Source organism: Caloenas nicobarica, chromosome 2 (genome assembly GCF_036013445.1).
Source record: "Caloenas nicobarica isolate bCalNic1 chromosome 2, bCalNic1.hap1, whole genome shotgun sequence".
Taxonomy (NCBI): domain Eukaryota; kingdom Metazoa; phylum Chordata; class Aves; order Columbiformes; family Columbidae; genus Caloenas; species Caloenas nicobarica.
This window is the reverse complement of record NC_088246.1, coordinates 40576149-40596095: the sequence shown is the minus strand read 5'-3', so window position 1 is coordinate 40596095 and position 19947 is coordinate 40576149. Positions and strand designations below refer to the sequence as shown.

At 35.9% G+C, this 19947-nt stretch overlaps 1 protein-coding gene across 3 annotated transcripts in view; it reads left to right on the top strand.

Annotated features, from left to right (window-relative positions):
- Window positions 1-19947, top strand: part of ZNF385D (zinc finger protein 385D) — a 428288-nt gene that overhangs the window by 90813 nt on the left and 317528 nt on the right. Inside the window, exon 1 of one of the 3 annotated variants that reach the window (XM_065630230.1) lies at window positions 8659-8680. The exons of the other annotated variants lie outside the window; for them this stretch is intronic. Within the exon in view, the coding sequence (XP_065486302.1) occupies window positions 8677-8680 (4 nt within the window). The 5' untranslated portion in view covers window positions 8659-8676. Of the gene's footprint in view, window positions 1-8658; window positions 8681-19947 lie in introns of those variants that run through there. 3 annotated transcript variants of the gene reach the window in all.

The following is a 19947-nucleotide window of genomic DNA, read 5'->3' as shown; positions in this document are numbered from 1 at the left end:
CTTCTAGCAAAGCTGGATCAGGTTTGTGATTGCTGTGCTGGGGCAATGGGGGCTGAAATACTTTAAAGATGTCTTCAACAGCACACAAAGTCTTCTCTTACGTGCAGGTTAGAGGGTAAAAATCTTCACCCCCTTCACCCCTATTTGCTACACTTAATCCTCTTCCATACTCACAATTCTTACTCTCTATTCTGAGCATTGTTCTCTCACAGTTCACTTGGCCTTTTTAGACATTAATGGCCTCATGTCTTCAGGACTTCATGTTACTGAGAGATGTACAGCACTTTTTCTTCTATGTTGAAAAATAACTGCCTTTTAGTACTCTATTCTGTGCTTAAAATATACTTGTGAAAAGCAGGAAAGCTGACCGTCTTGCTCTCTTTGCACCTCTACGTAATATCAACACAGCCTCTTTTTAATCACTTTTTTTTTTTAAATCTCCTGTTTCGCTTCAGACTAGAACCTGCCATACACTCCATTTATCTGAACTGGTTTGTTTCTCCATTTTAATGCTGTTTTAGGTAAGTATTGTCTTAATGTTTCATGCTGTAGCAGGAATACCGATAATCACTACTAAATTAGCTGTATAAGGTTCCTTTACTCTGAGAGCAATCTGTGTCCATTTGTGTTGTTTCTGAACTGTGCCAAAATGTTGGTCTGCTTTTCTTTGCTTCTCCCTGAGTGTGGCACCAGTCTCATTTCTGAGAACACTGGTATTTGATCTCTACTTGCATGTGCAGCAAACAAACTCTTGAAACCTGTTTTGCATTATCTCCATTTAGTTCTGCTTATATCACTAGCTCCAATATAGATTATGATGACCATGGCTTCCTTCCAGACCTTCTCAGTAACTTGCCTTCTTTTAATATGATGTTTTATTTTTTCTGCACTGGCATCTGGTAGGCAACAAATCTTCTTTGAGTCATGACAACACACTAAGTTTATGAACATATCTCAGTATTAATTTCCCGAGAGCTAGCTTTTCCTTTATTCACTTATTTTTCTTACTTTAAATTTAGGTCTATATTCCTCAATGAGCCTCTACAAGGATAAATTTGTACCTCATGTGGCATTATTTTTTTAATTTTTAGGGTATCACAGAATTTAAGCAGAATTTTTGAGTTATATCTGACTAGAAGAAAAATAAAGCAGATATCATCAAATGTGACATACATTTCAGTAACACTTTTTCTTATTTATGGCCTTTTATTCCTCTGATTCAAAATACACTATCTTCCTGATAGTCATGTCACTGAAATCTTTAGTTAATTCTTTATCCTCTGACATGTTTCACAGTAGGGGGAAATATATCTCAAGATCATAGTTTTAAGACCAGCTCCAATGAAATTAATTACAAACTCCTGCTGATTTCAAGAGAAGGAGGCAAGTTCCTCACTCTGTTGAGGAACTTAATTAATGTTAGCACACTTTTATGCCAGTTCAGTTTACATCCTCAATGAAGTTAATCTTTAGGATTATTTTCTTTTGATACTTTAATGCTTATAGGTTAGCCTGACTGGAGTCCCCATGCAGACAGCATTGTAGATATATAAATAAAATCAAGATTTCACCCCCGGTTTTTCCATATATATATATATATATGAATGAAATTAGAGAGCTGGAAAAATACACTAATTTTAAGCAAAGCAGCTCACTTACTAAACTAATTCTTAGTCCTGTAATCAAAATTAAAATTCTTAAAATTCTTCTCTAGACACTTTATGTCAGGGTAGTATGTGTTTAAATGCAAGCCTTCCTCATGGGGATTGTGTGTAATTCATTATATGGAATATAATGTCAGAAATGGAGTATTATTAATTTTCCTCTGAGCTTGTTCCATGTGTAATTATCCTTGGGAACACTTATCAACTCATCTGTCCCTTCTTTGCCAGTAGAACTCCATCCCTACCTTTGAGTAATTCTTATTTTGTCCCAATAGAGATAGCGATACTATTAAAAAATGGATAAAAAAATTCTTCCTTCCACTTCCATTCCTGTCCTCAAATTTGATAGGGGTTTGAACCTTGGCAGCTTGCATCGTGAATAGATATGTTTTCCACTGGGGAAAGACAGTAGAATTTTGTCTTTTCCTTGGTCCTCAGTTTTAACTATTCCGGTAATATTTCCTAGTTTTTTCCTAGGGTATGTGCTTTTTCAAAAAAAATTATTATTTTTTAATTTAATTATCAAACTGAATAAAACCAATTATTAGATGGCCATAGTTCTGACTGCACCTAGCTCCACTTTTCTCACTTTTGATTCAGAGTCATGTTACTAGTCATTAAACTTTTGTATAGTAAAACACAGATGGATGTGTATGCATAGCTCATAATTCTCAGTAAACTTCCTATTTTGATACTCCCTTTTTCTCATTTTGCTGTTGGAAAAAATAGTTTCTTTAATGTTTCCTTTTTCCTAGAAGAGGCAGCAAAATTCAACTGATAAAGTGACAGCATTCTTCTTACCAAAAGTAGTTGTGACAAGGACCCTACATGAACGTAGTCAAGTTGAGGTTGAAATACTACCAGGGATATCACTCAGCTCAGTAGCGATATTTGATACTCTGAAGTGTCTTTGCTATGTGATGTTACAAAAATTAGAAGTCTTTAAAGAAGCAGTTAACCCTTTTGGAGTAGTCTCTGACCTTACACCCATAGGGCATGAGAGTCAAGCCTGTAGAAGTGTATCTTGTGGAACTGTATACTGGGAAAGTTTTCAGTGCAAAGCGGGATAGTACGTTTTAAAGGGATCTGTATGGGAAGAATATAAAATAGAGGTGCCTGGAAAGAGGTGTTACTTCCACCTTCAGAAAAGGCAAGAACTAGAAGCCAGTCAGTGTCCAGGAAGTTTATGGAGCAAGTCTTTATGAAAGCCATTTGCACATGAAGTAGAGAAAGGTGATTTGGAACAGCCAACACAGATTTACATGCAGACATTGTAAAACCAGCCTGATTACCTTCTGTGGTGAAACGACTGGTTTTGGGAACATGGTGTTATAGTTTTCTGACTTAAGAAATGCTTTCATTATGATCTCCCATAGGATCATTGTAGTCAAATGGTGAGATAGGGGCTGGATGAATGGAGTACAAAGTAGATTAGAAACTGGACAAACTATCTGTTTTGAATTGTAGTGATCAACCTTTCACAGTCTAACAGGCAGGTGATTGGTTACGGCATTCCCCAAGGACTGATAGCAAGGCCAGTGCTCTTTACCATCTTCATTGGTGACTCTGGTGACAGGATGGCGTGCACACTTACCAAATCTGCAGGTGACACTAGACATGGCATAATCATTAGTATGATGGATCACAATGCTGTCATTCACAGGAACCTCAACAAGCTGCAGGAGTTGCCCCAGCAGTAACCTCATGAAGTTCAACAGATGCAAAATGTGAAGTTCTGCAGGAGGAACGTAGACAAGTTAGAGGCTGGAGAACAGCTTTGTGAAAAAGGTCCTGGGTGTCCTTGTGGGCAACAAGTTGAACGTGGTTCATGAGTTTTTGTAGAGGTGAAGGCATAACTGCACACTGGGCTTCGTTTGCAAAAGGATAGGTGGTAGTTTGAGGGAAGTGTTTATCGTTCACTCTGTTCTTTTGAGATCACATGTGGAGTACTGGGCCCCCAGTACAAGCGAGACATCAAAAAAAGTGAATGGGTCTGGTAAGATGGTCAGGTTGCTGGAGCACATGACTCATGAAGAGAAGTTGACAAAGCTGGTCTTGTTTACTGTGAAGAGAAGGGCTAATGGGAGATCCTGTTGCAGTCTTCAGTTTCCTAGGGGGACTTCAGAGAGAAGATGCATATGTACAGTGAAAGGGCAGGAGGGAACAGTCACAAGTTGCAGCAAGGGAAATTCTGATTAGATATATGAAAAAAAGCATTCACAACTTCACAATAAAAATGAGTAAGCACTGGAAGAAGTTGCCCAGAGAGGCTGTGAAAGTTATTCTGTGGAGAATTTGAGAACTCAACCTGACCTAACACTGAAGTTAGTTCTGTTTTGAGTAGAAGGTTGGGCAAAATGGATTCCAGAGAACCCTTTCTTCCTGAATGATTCTAAGGTTCTGTAGAAGATACACTGGGAAAACATCAGTGTTAAAAATTCAGGAGCCTGCTTGTTTAATTTACATCAGAAGAAATATTATATAGAGAGCCAAAGGCTAGGATTTTTCTTCATAGCTATATGTTTAAAAAGAAAAAAAATGCCAAGAAAACTCTACTCTGAATGTCAAGTTGCTGATGTTATTTGACAGAAGCAAAACAAATACAGTAAAATCTGTATTCTTAGAAAGGCTTTGAAATGTAAAACAGTTGAAGTATTTTTCAGTATTTTTTCATTAAATTGCCTGTAGTGTAGTCAGAACTGCTGTTGATGCATGCTACAGTCTATCTAGTTAGATTATCAGAATAAAATTCTTATCCTCTAAAAGAGGAAACTAGGAACAAAAGTACTAGTATACATGGGTCTTGTTTTTAGACCTTTCTTCTGTCGTTAGTGGTGACAGAGGGAAGAAAAGATGCTAAAGGCTGCAGTAAATAGCAACATATACCATGTTGTTCAATGATGTATTAAGACAGACTTGGTCTTCATGGTACGCCAACATTAATAGCCATTCAAACTTATTTTTCTTAAAATACATTAACTTTCAATGTAAACCATTGAAGATGTCAACAGTAGACCCTGCCACGTTAAGTGCTGGAGTGATCAAACAGCTGATTTAAAAAATGATCCTATAATTGATATTGAATTTGTTTGTGGGTTTTTTAATTTTTTTGTGTGTGGTGAGTGTTTTTGTTGGTTATTTTGTTTGTTTGTTTGTTTGTTTTTTCCCCTCTCACAGATCACATCCTGTAATGATATTAAATTAGGAATAATAGATAGGAATAATAGAAGAGTAATTTTTGTATGTTGAGGGAAACATAGATCTCTATTTAGAATTGTCATTGTAGTCTAATATCAAAAGTATGACACATCAGTAACAGACCAGTCCCAATGTTTTAAAATCTTGAAATGTTTAAGAAAAAAACATTGTCATAATAACTCACTGTATTTTACTTGATTTTATCACTGACTTTTGATTTCAGTGACCCTTGTCGCAAATAGATGAAATATGCTTGAGAAAGCCAAATGGAAGACCCTGGAACTGCCAAACTTTGAAAAATATGTATTATTCAGAATTGCAGCATTGGCATTTAAAGACTTACTACTATGAAATAAATTGTTTTAAGAACAGTGGCAAGCCTCTCTGGTCTTATGAACCGTCTAAGTTAAAAGATAGTGGAAACAAAAAATGCTATAATCAAAGAAAGAACAATTAAATAAGTTTATAGCTGACATAGAAAACTCAGTACTATTCAACAAGGAAACATTTTAATTTTATCAACACTATTTTTTAAAAGCCAGAAAACTTTATTTCAACAGATTGAGTCTCTTAGTTTTATCTTTGTGAGATTGGATGTATGTTTAAATAGTTATAAATTACTTTTACTACAGGCTGAAAATTTGGACTGTAGGTTAGTTTAATCTGTTATGTACGTGCAAATCATTTGTGGAGGAAATAATTGACTGCTTTTGAGATTTTTTTTTTTTTTTTTAAATTTTTTATGTCACACACAGCCTGTCATATTAAATCTATTGATGACGTTTATAGACTACTAGAGGGTCAGGTTAAATTTGAATACGTGTGCTCCTGAGTACAGTGGTTATGTATTCATACATACACACCCACACAAAAAAATCACATCATAGTTTTTTCTTAGTCTGTTTAGAAAAATGATATTTCTTGGGCTGGTTTGGAAGAAAATTCCAGTGTGCCATCTCCCTGTTTGCTCAGAGTGGATCCTGTATGGTAGTCAGCAGTTAGTTACTTTTTAATCTTTGAAAATTATAGTGGATGTGTTTTTGCTGAAGACTGGCAATAATTTCTTTTTGAAAGGAATTTTCCAAAGCATATGTGTTTATTTTGTCAAATCAGAAGTCCTAGTGATGATGTTTTCAAGTGAACATCAGTAGGCACAAAGCTTCCCAATCCTAATAGCTCTGGAAAGCTGAGTTGCATTTCTTCTGATTCAGTTATATTCACTGATCCTGCAGATTTTATGGTCCAGAGAACCTGCTCTTAGACAGTACGATGTAAGGTTTTTTTCTTTTCTTATATCTTTATGTTTTTCTATTCAATACACTCAAGAAAGCCTCCCACACTTTGCTGTTCATATTACATTATGACTGATGTAAACCAATACTTTAATAAGAATAGGCATTATTACTTTTGACAGATCTCTAGGAGTATGTTAGCTGTTAGGGTCACTAAAACATCGTATCTCTACGCAATAATTTTCTTTTTTTTTTCCACTGTAAGAAGTGGTATAGTTACTGTTCAGTGCTTTTAAGGTATCCCTGGTATGTTTTGGTAAAAACATACATCATTTCCTACATCCACTCTTTTTAAATTTATTTACAGAACAATCTTCATAATATTACTTCTTCTTTTGCCAACTAACTGTTGGGTTTTTATTAAGTGTCATCATAGAAAACTTGAGTAATCAAGCTTAGCTAATCCCCAAAGTTACCTAGAGAGTTGTCACCATGATTTACTGTTTGTGGATACCCACAGGATTTCTGGTAAATCTGTTCTGACAGAGCATTCTGTGCTCCACAGTTCACCTGCTTTAGATGAGATGCCATTAAAATGTGGTGGCTGGGGCAGCATATGCAAACACAAAAGGGCAGAACTGGTGACTTTATAGTGCAGTTTCTGGAGACAAGGCCAGTTGGGGGGTGGGAAATCAAATTATATCTGCTTCATCCTTTATATTCCTTTGATAATAAAGCATTTCACAATATTCTTGAGACCAGAGCAGACAGGAAGATGTACACAAAGCACAGCATGGATTTTGGAATGTGCTCGATTTGTTTATTTTGTGTATGAAGTGAGGTGCCTAAGGCTCCTTTTCTCTTGACATTGTGTGAGGTTGAAAACCACCCACTGTGACCCAGAGAAGGCCTAAGGGAAAGGCAGGATATTACCCGTACTGAGGGCAGTAATCAGGCCAACAGCAGCTTCCTACCAGACCTTTTTACTGTAACAATATGAGAGGTTAGACTCATACTGTTTAATCCCATGGAAAACTTTAGAAGGCCTTGGTTCCCATGGAGAAGCTTGCTCTTTAGTAGTAAAATGCCCTTTACAACCCCCTGTGAACAGTGGCACGAACCCCTGAACAAACTTACTTTTATGTGGGATAAAAGGGGATCAGTGCTGTTGCATGAGGAGACTGGCTAACAAGGGGATAGTAGGATTCAGATGGGGCTAGGTCAGTGTTTTTTCATGATTTGGTGGGAAATTCAGGCATGAAAATTAATTTTTATAGGATGGGATTAACTTGCAGAGGTAAACATAAATGTAGAAAATTATTAGAATGAGTAAATGAACAACTGTGGGGAAGACTACAGGACAGGGGAGGCAACTATTTGTCTTGTTTGACGAAGTAATTGAAAATCCAGCAGAATGTAAAACATTTTTTGCTTTCTGACCATCTTGAAGTCATTAAGGAAATTACCATAAAATTTCATGGAATTTATAGTACATGTTCACTTGAATGCCTGGTGCATGTATTTCCTACTCAGATGGTGGGCTCCTTCTGCCAGGTGCCAGCAGGTTGGTGTAAATTACCCAACAGAAGTTAGGATGTTCTTTCACTGCAGGCTGACAAAGTGAAAGACATATGCAAAAACCCAATATTTCCCCAGCCCTACTACCGTCTCATTTTGTCTTCCTTCTACTTCAAGGAACTCCAAGAAAAGAATTCTTAGTCCTTATCTGAGGAAATACTTGTCTGAGAACTGCTTGGTTTTGAGCAGGGAAAAGAGTTAAAAGTTTAACCATGGCATTTCTCAGCTTTTTTGAATGTACATGGTATTTTGATTTTTCTACTTTCTTTTTAATCCAGAGTTTAGAAATGATGTTTCCATGCTACACAACTTAAAAACAAAAATAAAGTTCTTAATAACTGGAACTATGTTTCAAGAAAACCTACTTCTACATTGCATTTTTGACCCCATATAAATACTAGAGAGAAGATACAATGCAAAAAACCCACCCTTTTTGCCTGGCTCAGCACAAAAATGATTTATACCAATTTAGTTAACATTATTTGGACCCTAAAGTACTGAGCAATGAATCACACGTTTCCTCTGAGGAATCCGTTTCCTTGCATATAAAGTTGGGAGAACCTTGGAACTTTTCTCATACAAATATAAAACATGCCTGATTCTTTGTACTCTTCTACAAGAAAAAACTCTTTTGGAGTATGAACAGACCCATAGGATATTGGTCATGTTGCAGTTTCATCAGTTGTTCTTCTATCACTAGTTTAATTAGATCATGATACCTGTGGAATTATTTAATACTATATGGTAATATTATATCTGCTATGTTTGGCAGTCTTCAGGATAGAGATTCTGTTACCATTATCTCTCTGTGAGACAGAAGGAATGTGAATGTGCTATAAATAGCACACAATATTGGAAGTGTCAAAAAGTAAAATGAAGATTTGTTGGGGGTTTTTTGGTCTAAATTCACTTTGGGAGTGCAGAAGATGTTATCTGGAGAAAAGGAGGAAAAGAAAAGAACCGAGGAAGAGTTATTAATTTCATTATGTGGAACTTAATGTTTCATGGGTATGGCTTTGTCTTTCTCTCCTTTTCTGTACGCTGTTATGTGGAGTTCCTTGTGCTCTCACTGTCTTTACTGCTGAAGTGTCTGTATTTTAGAAATAGTGCTGAGTGCACAGTATGGTAATATTAAGACTTTATTTAGGAGAATCTTTCTGTGGCATTAATAAAAAACAGGCGGGTGTGTATGTGTGTTTGTTGTGTGGGTTTTTTTATTTTTGCCCCCAATCTTCCAATACCTCTAATTGAACTGCGAAGTGTTCTTTATATCTTTTGGGGATTCTAACCCATGTGTCTAAAGCATCTTGCTATTTAAAACCCAAGTGTTAAATAGTTGCCCTGGAATGAAGCCCAAGTGTTAAATAGTTGCCCTGGAATGAAGAAGTATATTAAACTTTATTTTTGGCCTGTGCAGAGCACAGTGAAAGTACATAACCTCCTTATATTCTGACTCTGTTCTTCCATAAACTAATAGCAATATTGTTCACTTCAATGCATACAAACCCAATATTATGAAGGAATAAAAAAAAACTTGTCATATGCAGCCTTTTTTCTTCCTTGCTTTTCTTTATCAGTGATACTTGCCACGCAGACATTGTTTTCTAACAAATTAAATTGCAAAGAAATAATTTCGTAAGGAGCTCCCTTTCAGCTTCATTCCTAACCCCCCTGTTAATACTTAAATTGCTGGCAACCACATTTTCATGATATTTACAGAACTGCTCAGAAGTTTGCAGCTTTTCTTTTTTCCTTTTTTATTTTTTTTCTTCTTCATAAAGATCAAAAGAACAAGTTTTTATTGTTCCACAGTTGTTAACATATAAGATCTAATATTCTCACAGGTATATTAGATCCTAACACCCTTGGCTTTTTAGAAATAGAAAAAAAAAAAAACCCTGGTGGATATTTCATTTATCTGCCAATTCATTGGTGTGTGAAACTGCTACTGCCAAACTCAGGAGGGGTTTGTGCTGAGTAAATGCTTGGGGGCTTGATCCATGATTTTTTTAAATGCCTTTGGCCAGTGAGATCAGATGTGTAAGAATGTGATTGTGTTTATTCTTTATATGAATACCACTGGTAGAATCCTTAGGGATTTGCTGTATCAAAGATATTTATGACAATATTACCCTTGGCTACAATTTGAAAGGGAACAATGTAGGACAGGGACAGATGAAGGATAGACAAACTGGTGTCTCTGGTCATAGAGAATGGTGAGAGTTTCCTAGATCTGGATACCATTTCTGATACATGGCACTCAAGCAACTTAGATGAATGTGCAAAAATCTGCAGTCACATTTTCACTTCAAAGGTTTGCTTGTGTTTTGCAGTTCCTGAATGTTCATAATTTCAGAAACAGCAAAGCATGAGCAGGTTTAATCACACAATGGATGGACTCAATATGTGCTGTTGCCCATCCATGGCGTGGGCTTATTTGGAGAGCAAGATCTTCGTGCATGTGGCTGTTTTATTTGGCCTTTGGTGTGAAACAGATGTTTGCTTGTTTGTACACATGGACACTTTTGTGTTCTTGCAATCTTCATGCTTTAAAGGGAAGAATTGGGCCAGAAGATGACAAGTAAAATCTGGCAGGTTTTTCATAGCATTTCCTCAGCATGTCTAGGCTTACATTTCCCATGAGTTATAGGTAGTAAAAATGATTGAGCAAACAGAAAACGAGGAGTGTTACAAAATCACATCGTATATGAAGTTTTCTTCACTGAGGAGCTATTGTTCTGGTAAGAAGGAGCTATTTGCTCTCAGTTCAGTAAGAGATCTCAAGCAATAAATGCAGAGGACCAGCCAAAGTGCTGGTAAAAAACAAAACAAAACAAACCAACAACAAAAGAAAAGAAAACAAAACAACAACAACAAAATCAAAACCAACATCTAACATTTATATTAATTTTGCCAACCAGCATTCCTGATATACGTCTTCTGATTTATAAAAACAAGTATCTGTATGCACATGAGCACACGCATACAGGGAGTTTTTAATTAGTTGCTGAGATAATGTATGACTATGCCCCTTTAAATTTGCTGATTGAAAAATGAAGAATTCCTGCCCTTTAAATGTTCAGCTTTCACAGAGGTTACAGTAAATCTCTTAATCTCTCAAGCACTTACTCTCCTTTGGGTTTTTCACAGGCATTTATCCACAGGACATTCATTTCTAATCTGTATTTAAATCCAGGAATAACTATGCGGGCTTTGAGCTATCTGCTTTCGTGCACTCCTAATGGGCTCTACCACAGGAACTCTGGGTGAGGTGGAAAAAAATAGATTCAAGCCCAGTAATATTTGGCTTCTATTACAGCTTGAGCTGAGTCTCTATTTATTCCTCTTGAAGAGAGCATGAAAGAAAGCAATTATTTGGGGGCGAGAGAAGGGCAGAAAGGATCCACAATAAAGGATTTAGTCTGGCTCTGTAGAGAACACCAGCATATCAGATTGTCAGGCTTATCATGGGACGTAGTTGAACATATCAGCAGAATGTGGTGTGAGGATTTGAAACTTATCCTGGATTTTTTTTTGTCAAATGCTCTCAGCACTTTTTTTTTTTCTCCTGTTCCTTACAGAAACTGTAGACCAGATTCTTAGATGTAAATGGTCTGTAAATATACAGTAACTCACAGTAGCCTGTTTTCTCATTACTTATTAGATGCTTTGCAGTTGTTATAATATGCTAAATGGCCCATTTTGTAAGAGAAACTTAATATTATGTTGTGAAAGAAAACTCAGTGTTCTTTTAAGTGGTTGCAATGAATGACCTTCTGGCATTTTCTTGTGCATCAAAAATTTGTTACAGTTTCACTAGGAGTGTACTTAGGGAAGATAAGTGAAGGAGATTGACAAAACACTGTTCTAAGGCAACCTCTAGTTCTGTATTTCCAGCCCATGTAAAATAACCTGAATTTGAAAGCTATCTTAAATTGTATCCAGAAAAATGCATGATATTACCAATGAGCATAAATCCTTTAAATAATAATTTTTTCATTGTCTTCTGTCATTTTCTTTCCATTCTATTATATTTTCCTCTTCATTATAATTCTTTTCATTATTCCTCGTCTTTGTCTCCATTCTGTGAGCCTTTCCCACAGCACATATCCCTCTACTTTCTGTGCACTGTATTTTCTGCCTTTTCTTTGCTAATTCAGCTTTGCTTTGCTGTTTTGGTCTTACGAACATACTGCTTTACCAAAGACAACTGAATGCCTTCTGTCAATAATACCAAGGTGCATTTTTTTCTTTCCTGTGTATAATATTGGATATATTTTAAAGATTAGTAGTATGAAGATTTGGAACAATGTTTTTATTTTCTGATAAATGTGCTTAACTTGAGATTTTACCTTTGAAAATGTTCTTATGAGGTAGGACACAGAGCGATGATGAATTGTTCAGTAGAAGATAGATGTTTCTATTTCTTTCTAAATTGCATGTCTTGATCTCATGTGGAACTATAAGTAAAAACAAATGGGCTAATTAAACTGTGATGCTTATTAAGCTCTTGGGAAATTTGGTTAGACGCTCTTTCCTCGTGCTGGAAAAATCTAACTCGGATCATTATCCATATAATGAATAAACTTCTGGATAGATGGAGATTAGGAAGAAAATTCAGGTAAAATCTGGTGAGATGCTGCTTACTTCTTTCAGTTTAGATCAAAGAGCTCAGGCCAAGCAGCACCTTGAGGGGAAGCGCTGGACTCAGAGCAGTATCTTGGCCTCTCACGGTCGCAAAAAAGGGAAATGACAAGGAGTTCCTGACCTTTACCAGTTTGAGGTTTGACTTCTTAATTTACTGATATGCATAATCTAAAAAACCAGATCATAATATGATCTAATTAAGTGTTATCCAGCTACTTAGTAAATGATTGCCTGAGCAAATTTACTTAAAACCTTCTGACGCTAGGAAGAGAATAGTGATGAGGCTGAAACTTTTTATTTATGTATTTATTTTTCTTCCTTAAGGGATCAAAGCTCTGGCCAAGTTTTAAACATGTCTCTGGCTTGGTAAATTTATATGTTGTGGGTTGTCCAACTGTGTTTTCTTACCAAGTTAAGCAAACACAGGAGAATGCACAGTATTTCTTTTTGACCATGTGAGTATTACTTAAGATTGCTACACTTATTAGATTATATAGACAAGAAGCCATTATATTGGCCTGTGTGCAACAACCTATCCTTGCATTGCAGATTCCCAGCAAAAATTAAAAACAAAACAAAAACCAAGGTGAAATAAAGTGGAAACCTGAAAAAATAGTTTAAAAAATGGATAAGTCTGATTTGGGAGTTTTCTAGATCTGGAATTCTGTTCTTTAATAAATGAGTGTTCAATGACTTCTTTGCAAAAACAATGACTTGTTTGGTCACACCAAGTTCTTGTTTGCTGTAGATTGCTGCATGTTACTATGATGAATTTGTAAGCTTCTTAGGAGTAACATTTCTTAATAGAGTTGACCACAGCAATAAAGAGAAATTTTCTGTGAAAGAGACTTGTTTGAAATAGCATTTAACTTGTGAGTCATAGAGGTTTATACTGGCTGGTGGCACATTTAGTGATCATAATCTCGTGGACCAGGGCCCAGAGGATTCTTCTCAACTCACTGAATTTGTTTTTAATTTCTTAGGACCTTGGATATTACAGCCTTTCTTTTACTTTTTTTTTTTTTTAAATATATTTTTATTTATTTATATTTGCAAAGTAAATTTAAGGAAGTGAGAAATAGCTATGGTTTTCAAGATTTGAAACCTTCTCAAAAACAGAATTCTGTCTGTCTTCTTGAAAAGCTTATAGAATGAAACACAAGCTGCTGTTTGCCACTTAGAGATCTAAGTTTTAATATTTGGCATTTGAGCTTAATTAATTTTCCCAACATTTAATAACTGCATTTAAATGAGGCTTGTCCGGGTGGTTAATTACTGGGAATTTATGACTGTCTTGACATTTCAAATACACCAATGATTACAGTGAAATCACTTACAAACTTATGCACATTTTAAGTTGTTTGCTTATGAACCATTTATTCATGCCCTTTCATGAGAAATCACTGTAGCAGCAGGGACTGCAGGTGCTCGGTGTGTTCCTGGGTGAATCAGTTTACATCAGCTTCTCGTCTGGCAAATTTATCTGGTAGTCCAGCAGGCATTTTCACCTTCTTCTAATAACAATGGGGAAAATCAGTAGATAAATAACAATTCTCAGCCAGCCCAAATGCAGGTGTGGAATATGACACATGGATGTTTCCTGACTTGCCCAAAATCTTGCAATGAGTTTCTGGCAATCAGAACTCCAATTAAGGATGTCTGATTCATGTTTCTGTTTTCATGGCTTGCCTTTCTTCTGACATTTACAGTCCAAATCTGACAGGTAATTCACTTATAGGTCTTCATATCTCCATCGAAAAATGCAGTACATCCCTTTCTTTATTCACAGCTTCCTGAACAGAATAAAATAAGTATTTAACCTATTTAAAAGCAATATTGCAAAACTTATTTTGGTTGAAGGACTTTTATCCTTTAATAAGTTGTCTCTGGTAATGGTTGCTGATTCGTTGGCTTGTAATGTATTGTAAACTTTGCCTTATTAGCAGACCTGCTGTCATGGTATTCTGAAGAGAACTATGCTTATATTGATATATTTCTAGGATTACAAATGGAATGTTCAGCTATGTTTCTTTCCCCAAAACTCAACACAGGAATGGGTTGTGAGAATGTCTGCATGTCTGCTGAAACTTATTTTTTTGTGAATTTTAGTTGGAGATTGTTTTGATTTTCTTACTCCTTTGGGGGTGACGGGAAGGCAAGGGGAGAACCACCAACAAAACCAAATCAAACAAACCACGTACTGCAGGATGTTTTTTTTAGCTGGGAAAAAATGATTAATGTCAATCCTCTTTGAATGTCAGAATGACTTAAAGCATAAATGTTGTGTTATGCTATATGCATTACGGTAAGCATAATAAGATAAAATAACAAGTAGCTCCACAAAGAAAGATGGAACTTTACTGCTACACTATTTCTCATAATGCTTAATTTATAAGATGTAAAGATAGGGTTATGAACTGGAAGTTACACAAGTTTTCAATAGCAGCCAAATTCATAAATTATTTTAGTCCTCTGAAATATAATTGAACTTGTCAGATGCTGAAGCGTCCATGCCAAGAAGATATAGTCAAATACTCTGGCTCATGCCTATGAGCTCTGGTTCCTTTGCTTCCATCAGAGTGGAGCTTTGCACGCTGAGGATCTTCTGATGTTGCGCGTAGGCTTCTGTGACTGTCTTTTTGTTGTTTGTTCACATCGTCACTTTTGCATAGCCCATTTAACTGTAATGGATGGATGGATTTAAAAACCATCTGCAGCTACTATTAATATCATTCTTAAGAGTATGTATTTCCAGAAGCATTTGGTAACAGCTGTTTGAGCAAAACACTTTTTGATTTACTTCCTTTGGATCTAATTTTACAGTACCATTTCCTTTTCTTTTTGTTTTAGGTAATACTTCTCTATCAGAAAATGTCAATGATAAAATTTTAAGAAATTCCTTTCCAAATGTCCAGTGAGGTAGTTGAACTTAAAAAGAAAGTACTTGTTATACATTCCATGTCAGTAATTTTAAATCAACACTATTTATTTTAGTGGTATTTGTGGCAATAGCTTATCAGAAGTTTGAGTGTTACTATAAAGCTTCCTTGTTTTACTTTAATTATATGTCTCTTCTTCTGGCAAGTCAAAGAAATTATTTACTGTAAAACTTGTACTCAGCCTGTATTTACTGAAAGATTTAAAAACGTTATATTTTAATGACTCTTCCTTCAATGGTCATACTTCCTCCTTGATTACTGCTTGATATGTGATATTTATATCTAGGTAGTAGAAAAGCTTTCTAATTATAGAAAAGATTATATAAACTTAAAACATATTTAGCTTTTAATGATTAGAGATCATTGCTGCAGATTATACATCTGTGGAAAAGAAAATGAAATATTTTGCCTGAAATGAATTTCTCTTCTTTTGTGCAGGAAATACCTTCAATTACTACTGTTAAAACTTGGGATATGCAGGAAAAATCAGTGACCTCTTTAAAAGCAGTTAACATAATGATGCTACATGATGCTATTGATACTTATGTTTGGAGTGATAGAATATATTTGCCGTTTTTACTTTCTAGAATGAGTTTGGGCAATTTTCTTTCAAATTACTGATTTTTCCAGACATTTCTGGTACACTGATGTCAGTGAGCTGTTAACCTGTGGTAGGAGTCCATAAGAGAAGAAAACATGTTTCATTGTAGTCCTCAGAACACAGGACACTTTCGAAAGGAAAGGAAAATACCCTGGAAGTTAAAAACTTTTCAGCTGCTACTTTGGTTCCACAAGTGTCATTCCTGTTCTTTGACTCAAACAAGATTCCCATGCTCTAGTAGATGTGAAAGTGCTTGGTTACCATTACAAGCAAGTGACAAAGATGTTTTATATTATCTTTTACCAGGTTATATTTTTAGATTGTTTATTCAATGTATTTTCTATTTATACTGTAGTAAGGAATAATACAAAAGTTTCAATTAAAAACTTAATCAGTTGGTGATGTTTATGCAAGCTGAATTAGTTCTTGGTGTCATCAGTTCAAACTGATGGCAGATTGAAGCATTTAGTAATAGGAAATAAAGTGAATCCCATCTTAGCTCTTTAAGGAGGTTGGGCAGATCTGCCAACAGGGTTATTGATCCTTCTTTCTTGGTGTCTCGCCACTTGGCCAGCCAGTTATTTGCAGATCATCTGATGTTCATAGTATTTTTCTTTTGGTATTCAGTTATTTATAAATAGTACACAGGTTTGAAAAGTCTTACCCTGGAAAGGCAAGAAATGTGGCAAGATCACTTTCTGAGTAGGGTTTACAAGTATGTCTTTAGTGTAGGAATATGCATCTTCTAGCCTGCCATCTAAGGTAAACCTCTTATTTGGAGAGAAACTCGCCTTTTTTTAAAAAATATGATACCTTTAATGGAAATTCTGTTTTGAGAACAGAATATAACACTGCATATGTGTATTCTTTGAAAATATATGTGATTATGGCATTGCTGGGATCATTTTCCATTATGGACTTCTATATTATATTGACAGTTTGATTTTTTTTTTTTTTCTCTTCTGCTACCTTCAGTGTGCTCACTGGATAAGATTAATTCTATGTCAATCCTAGTGATGTGGGTGTACAAATAAAAAAACCCAAACCCTCAAACAAATAGGACATTTCTGTAATAGGTCAGTGATTTCCAAAATTAATATTTTGGGCGGTACATTTCCGGTGAGCACGTAGTTTAAACGGCAACACTACAAGCAGAGTTTGGGGAGGAAAGGAACTCTGTGTTTTACAGCCAATTTTTGTAGGACACAGCCATGACTCTGATAGGGATTGTTCTGTTTCAGCTGAGAAAACTGCCCATGCTGCTTTTTCATTGCCATTAGTAATAAAGCTTCTGGATTTAGTACTTTCCTTTTTGATACTAGTTAAAAGACAAAAGAATGCAAGTCCTTCCTCTGAAGCTGTGTTGTCTGTTTTCACCATAGGAGAGCTTGTATCTCTCCAAAAAGCAAATGGCCGTTGTGGCCAGATACCTTGTTGAATGTACTTTTAGATGTTGCCATATTTCTTACTGTAATAATCATAGCTACAGCTAGTGAACCCCACCACTAAAGCAAGAGTTGATTGTTTTCCTAAATGTGACTTGATAGCTTTGCTTGTAGCAGATGCTGACTTGTAGTCCTGCTTCTAACCTGATCTGAATTTCCTGGGGATTTACAGATGTATTATATTAAGGTACCAGCTAGACTACATTAAAATGAAACACAAGTCTAGTGTTTGTGGTTTTTTTTTTTGGCAGGTGAAGTGCTTAAGAGTTCTATTTTCTAATCCTATCATTTTAAAGGATCAAAAGAAGATTGATAGTCTGAAGTTTAGCTGTGTCACTTTGAGGATAAAGTTGTTTCGTGTCACCTAAACCGAACTAATCTATGAGAAAACAAGAGAAAATAAATCCAGATTTTTTTTATTTTTGTGCGGAACATACAGAAGGGACAAAGGATTGTTGAAGTGTTGGTATTTGAATTTAAATGTGCTTAAGTAATTGATAGCTGTTCACTAATATAAATAGAACAAACAAAAAAAGAATTCATTTTCTCCAATACTTGCATCATCAGTCTAATTGTAGGAGAAGAGGTGCATTTTTCAGATAAAAGATAACAGCTTGAAAATATTGTCTTGGCTTGCTTTGGCTTTGTGTAGCTAAAATGCTAAGCCCCTCTGAAGACAACCTTTGATGACCCATATGCCAGTACTTTCTGGCCAGGATTACTCCTGATTACAAAGGAATCTAATAACTTTCCTTGGCAGAGATTGCCATCGTCTCATGTCACCAGTGATCTCTACCGGCCGTTCTGAGTGGGTGGGTTCATGGGAGTCCCGCACATTTTTTTACAGCACCCTGCAAAGAACTGCCCTGCATGGTTTCATTCGGGGTGTGTTTTTGTGAATAGGGTGTTATTTACTTGTCTTGCCAAATTTCAAGGATGAGGTAAAACTAAATATCGCAGTTGGTGAAGTTACTCTGTTTACTAGCAGTGATTTTTGTGTGACAGCTGCTCCAAGGGTTGTAGAAATGGATGCATAGACAAATACGAGAATTTCTCTCTCTGTAGTCATACTTCAATCTTCTGGCAGGATTCATTCACAATTTGTAGGTTGTTATTCCTGCTATACACCTATAACCTGTTGTTAGTATTCCTGTATCATTGTTTTAAGAAAAGGCTTTTCTGAAATGTAGACTACATTTATGTTTTAGCTATGCTGTGGTATCCCTTTTAATACATTTGGGATCTGTAATACCTTCTCAAAAGTAGGCATTCAGCGACTACTTTTTTGTATGCAGCTAACAGGATTGTGACTGTGAAAGTTCCCAGAGGTAGCACTTAATTTTAAAAAAACCAAAACCAACACCCACCTTCCCCCCTCCCCGCCATGCAACAGCAGCTCCCTGTTTTGGAAATTTAAACTGGTTATCTGCAAACATTTCCAGAATATTTCTTCATCTACCACAGCAATCCATGTAAGATTGAAGGCAGCAGGCTAAAGAATTGAACTTGGAGTCTGATTTTGAAAGGTGAGAGGAACTCCCAGCTGAACTGGCTTGCCTGGTTTGTGTTTCAGAGCGTTTTCAGTATGAGGAACATGTGAAGGCTGGGTCATGGTTTACGAGCAGTCACTTGATACTTTCTTTCCATGGAACACTTGAAAGGTTTTACTGGAGTATCATTTGCTCTGTGCGCTTGAAGGTGTTTTGAAAGTTATTCTTTATGCCACAACGTAATGTTTACTTTGAGTACTTCCAGTAGGTGATTAAGACATTAATTTGGGGGAAATAAATTTTTCTGTGAAGTTTGGTTTTGAAATTACATCAGGGAGACAAAAAGGGAATCAGTAATAAATCTGGACAGTTGTACCAGTTGTTTGCAGCCCCTCATGAATCTACTGGATGTAATTTTTTGTGACCTAGAATCAAAGTCCATTTCTGTTTCTCAACTAAGTGCAACGATTCATAAGTACAGATTGACCAGTGTTTGACATAAATGTTACCATTCTTTTTAGTTTCATCTCCAAATTTAATTAAATGCAGGTGCAAGACTGAATAATAACTTTAGCAGTCTGTTCCCACGCAACGAGCCCTTACGCCACTTTTAAGACATTTGATGTCTGATGTGGTTTCCTGTCTGTTTGTAGGAAATGTTTTCCTTAGGAATTAGTGTCTTATGGAGAACCAGCTGAGCTCCAGTATCTGCTGCAGGTTGAAATCTGGTGTCCAGTGCTAGAAATCTGATCTGTTAAGTGCTGCTTCTGAGTAAATACTTTTAAGTGGCAGATTCTTAAAGAGCAGAATTCATACAAACTTCTTTACTCTTTCTCTTTCATAATTTTTCTAGCTGTTCCCCTGTAATCTGCAGTCTTGCAAATCTGGTAAGACTCCTCTAGCCGTTTTTTGGGACTCCCTTGAATTGTTTTTGAAGAGCGAATTAAAGACCCTCAAATCAAATGAATGAAATCTCAGATAGCTACTGAGTTTTTATATATGTAAAAATTAATTTATCCTACAGTGCTTTACATATTTCGTATGAACATTTGATATTTTTGATCTTTGCCTAGTGCATGTGTATGGCAGAGAATTTTCTTACTATTTTTCAGTGAATTAGAAACACTTTCACTAAACCTGCTTACTCTTAGTG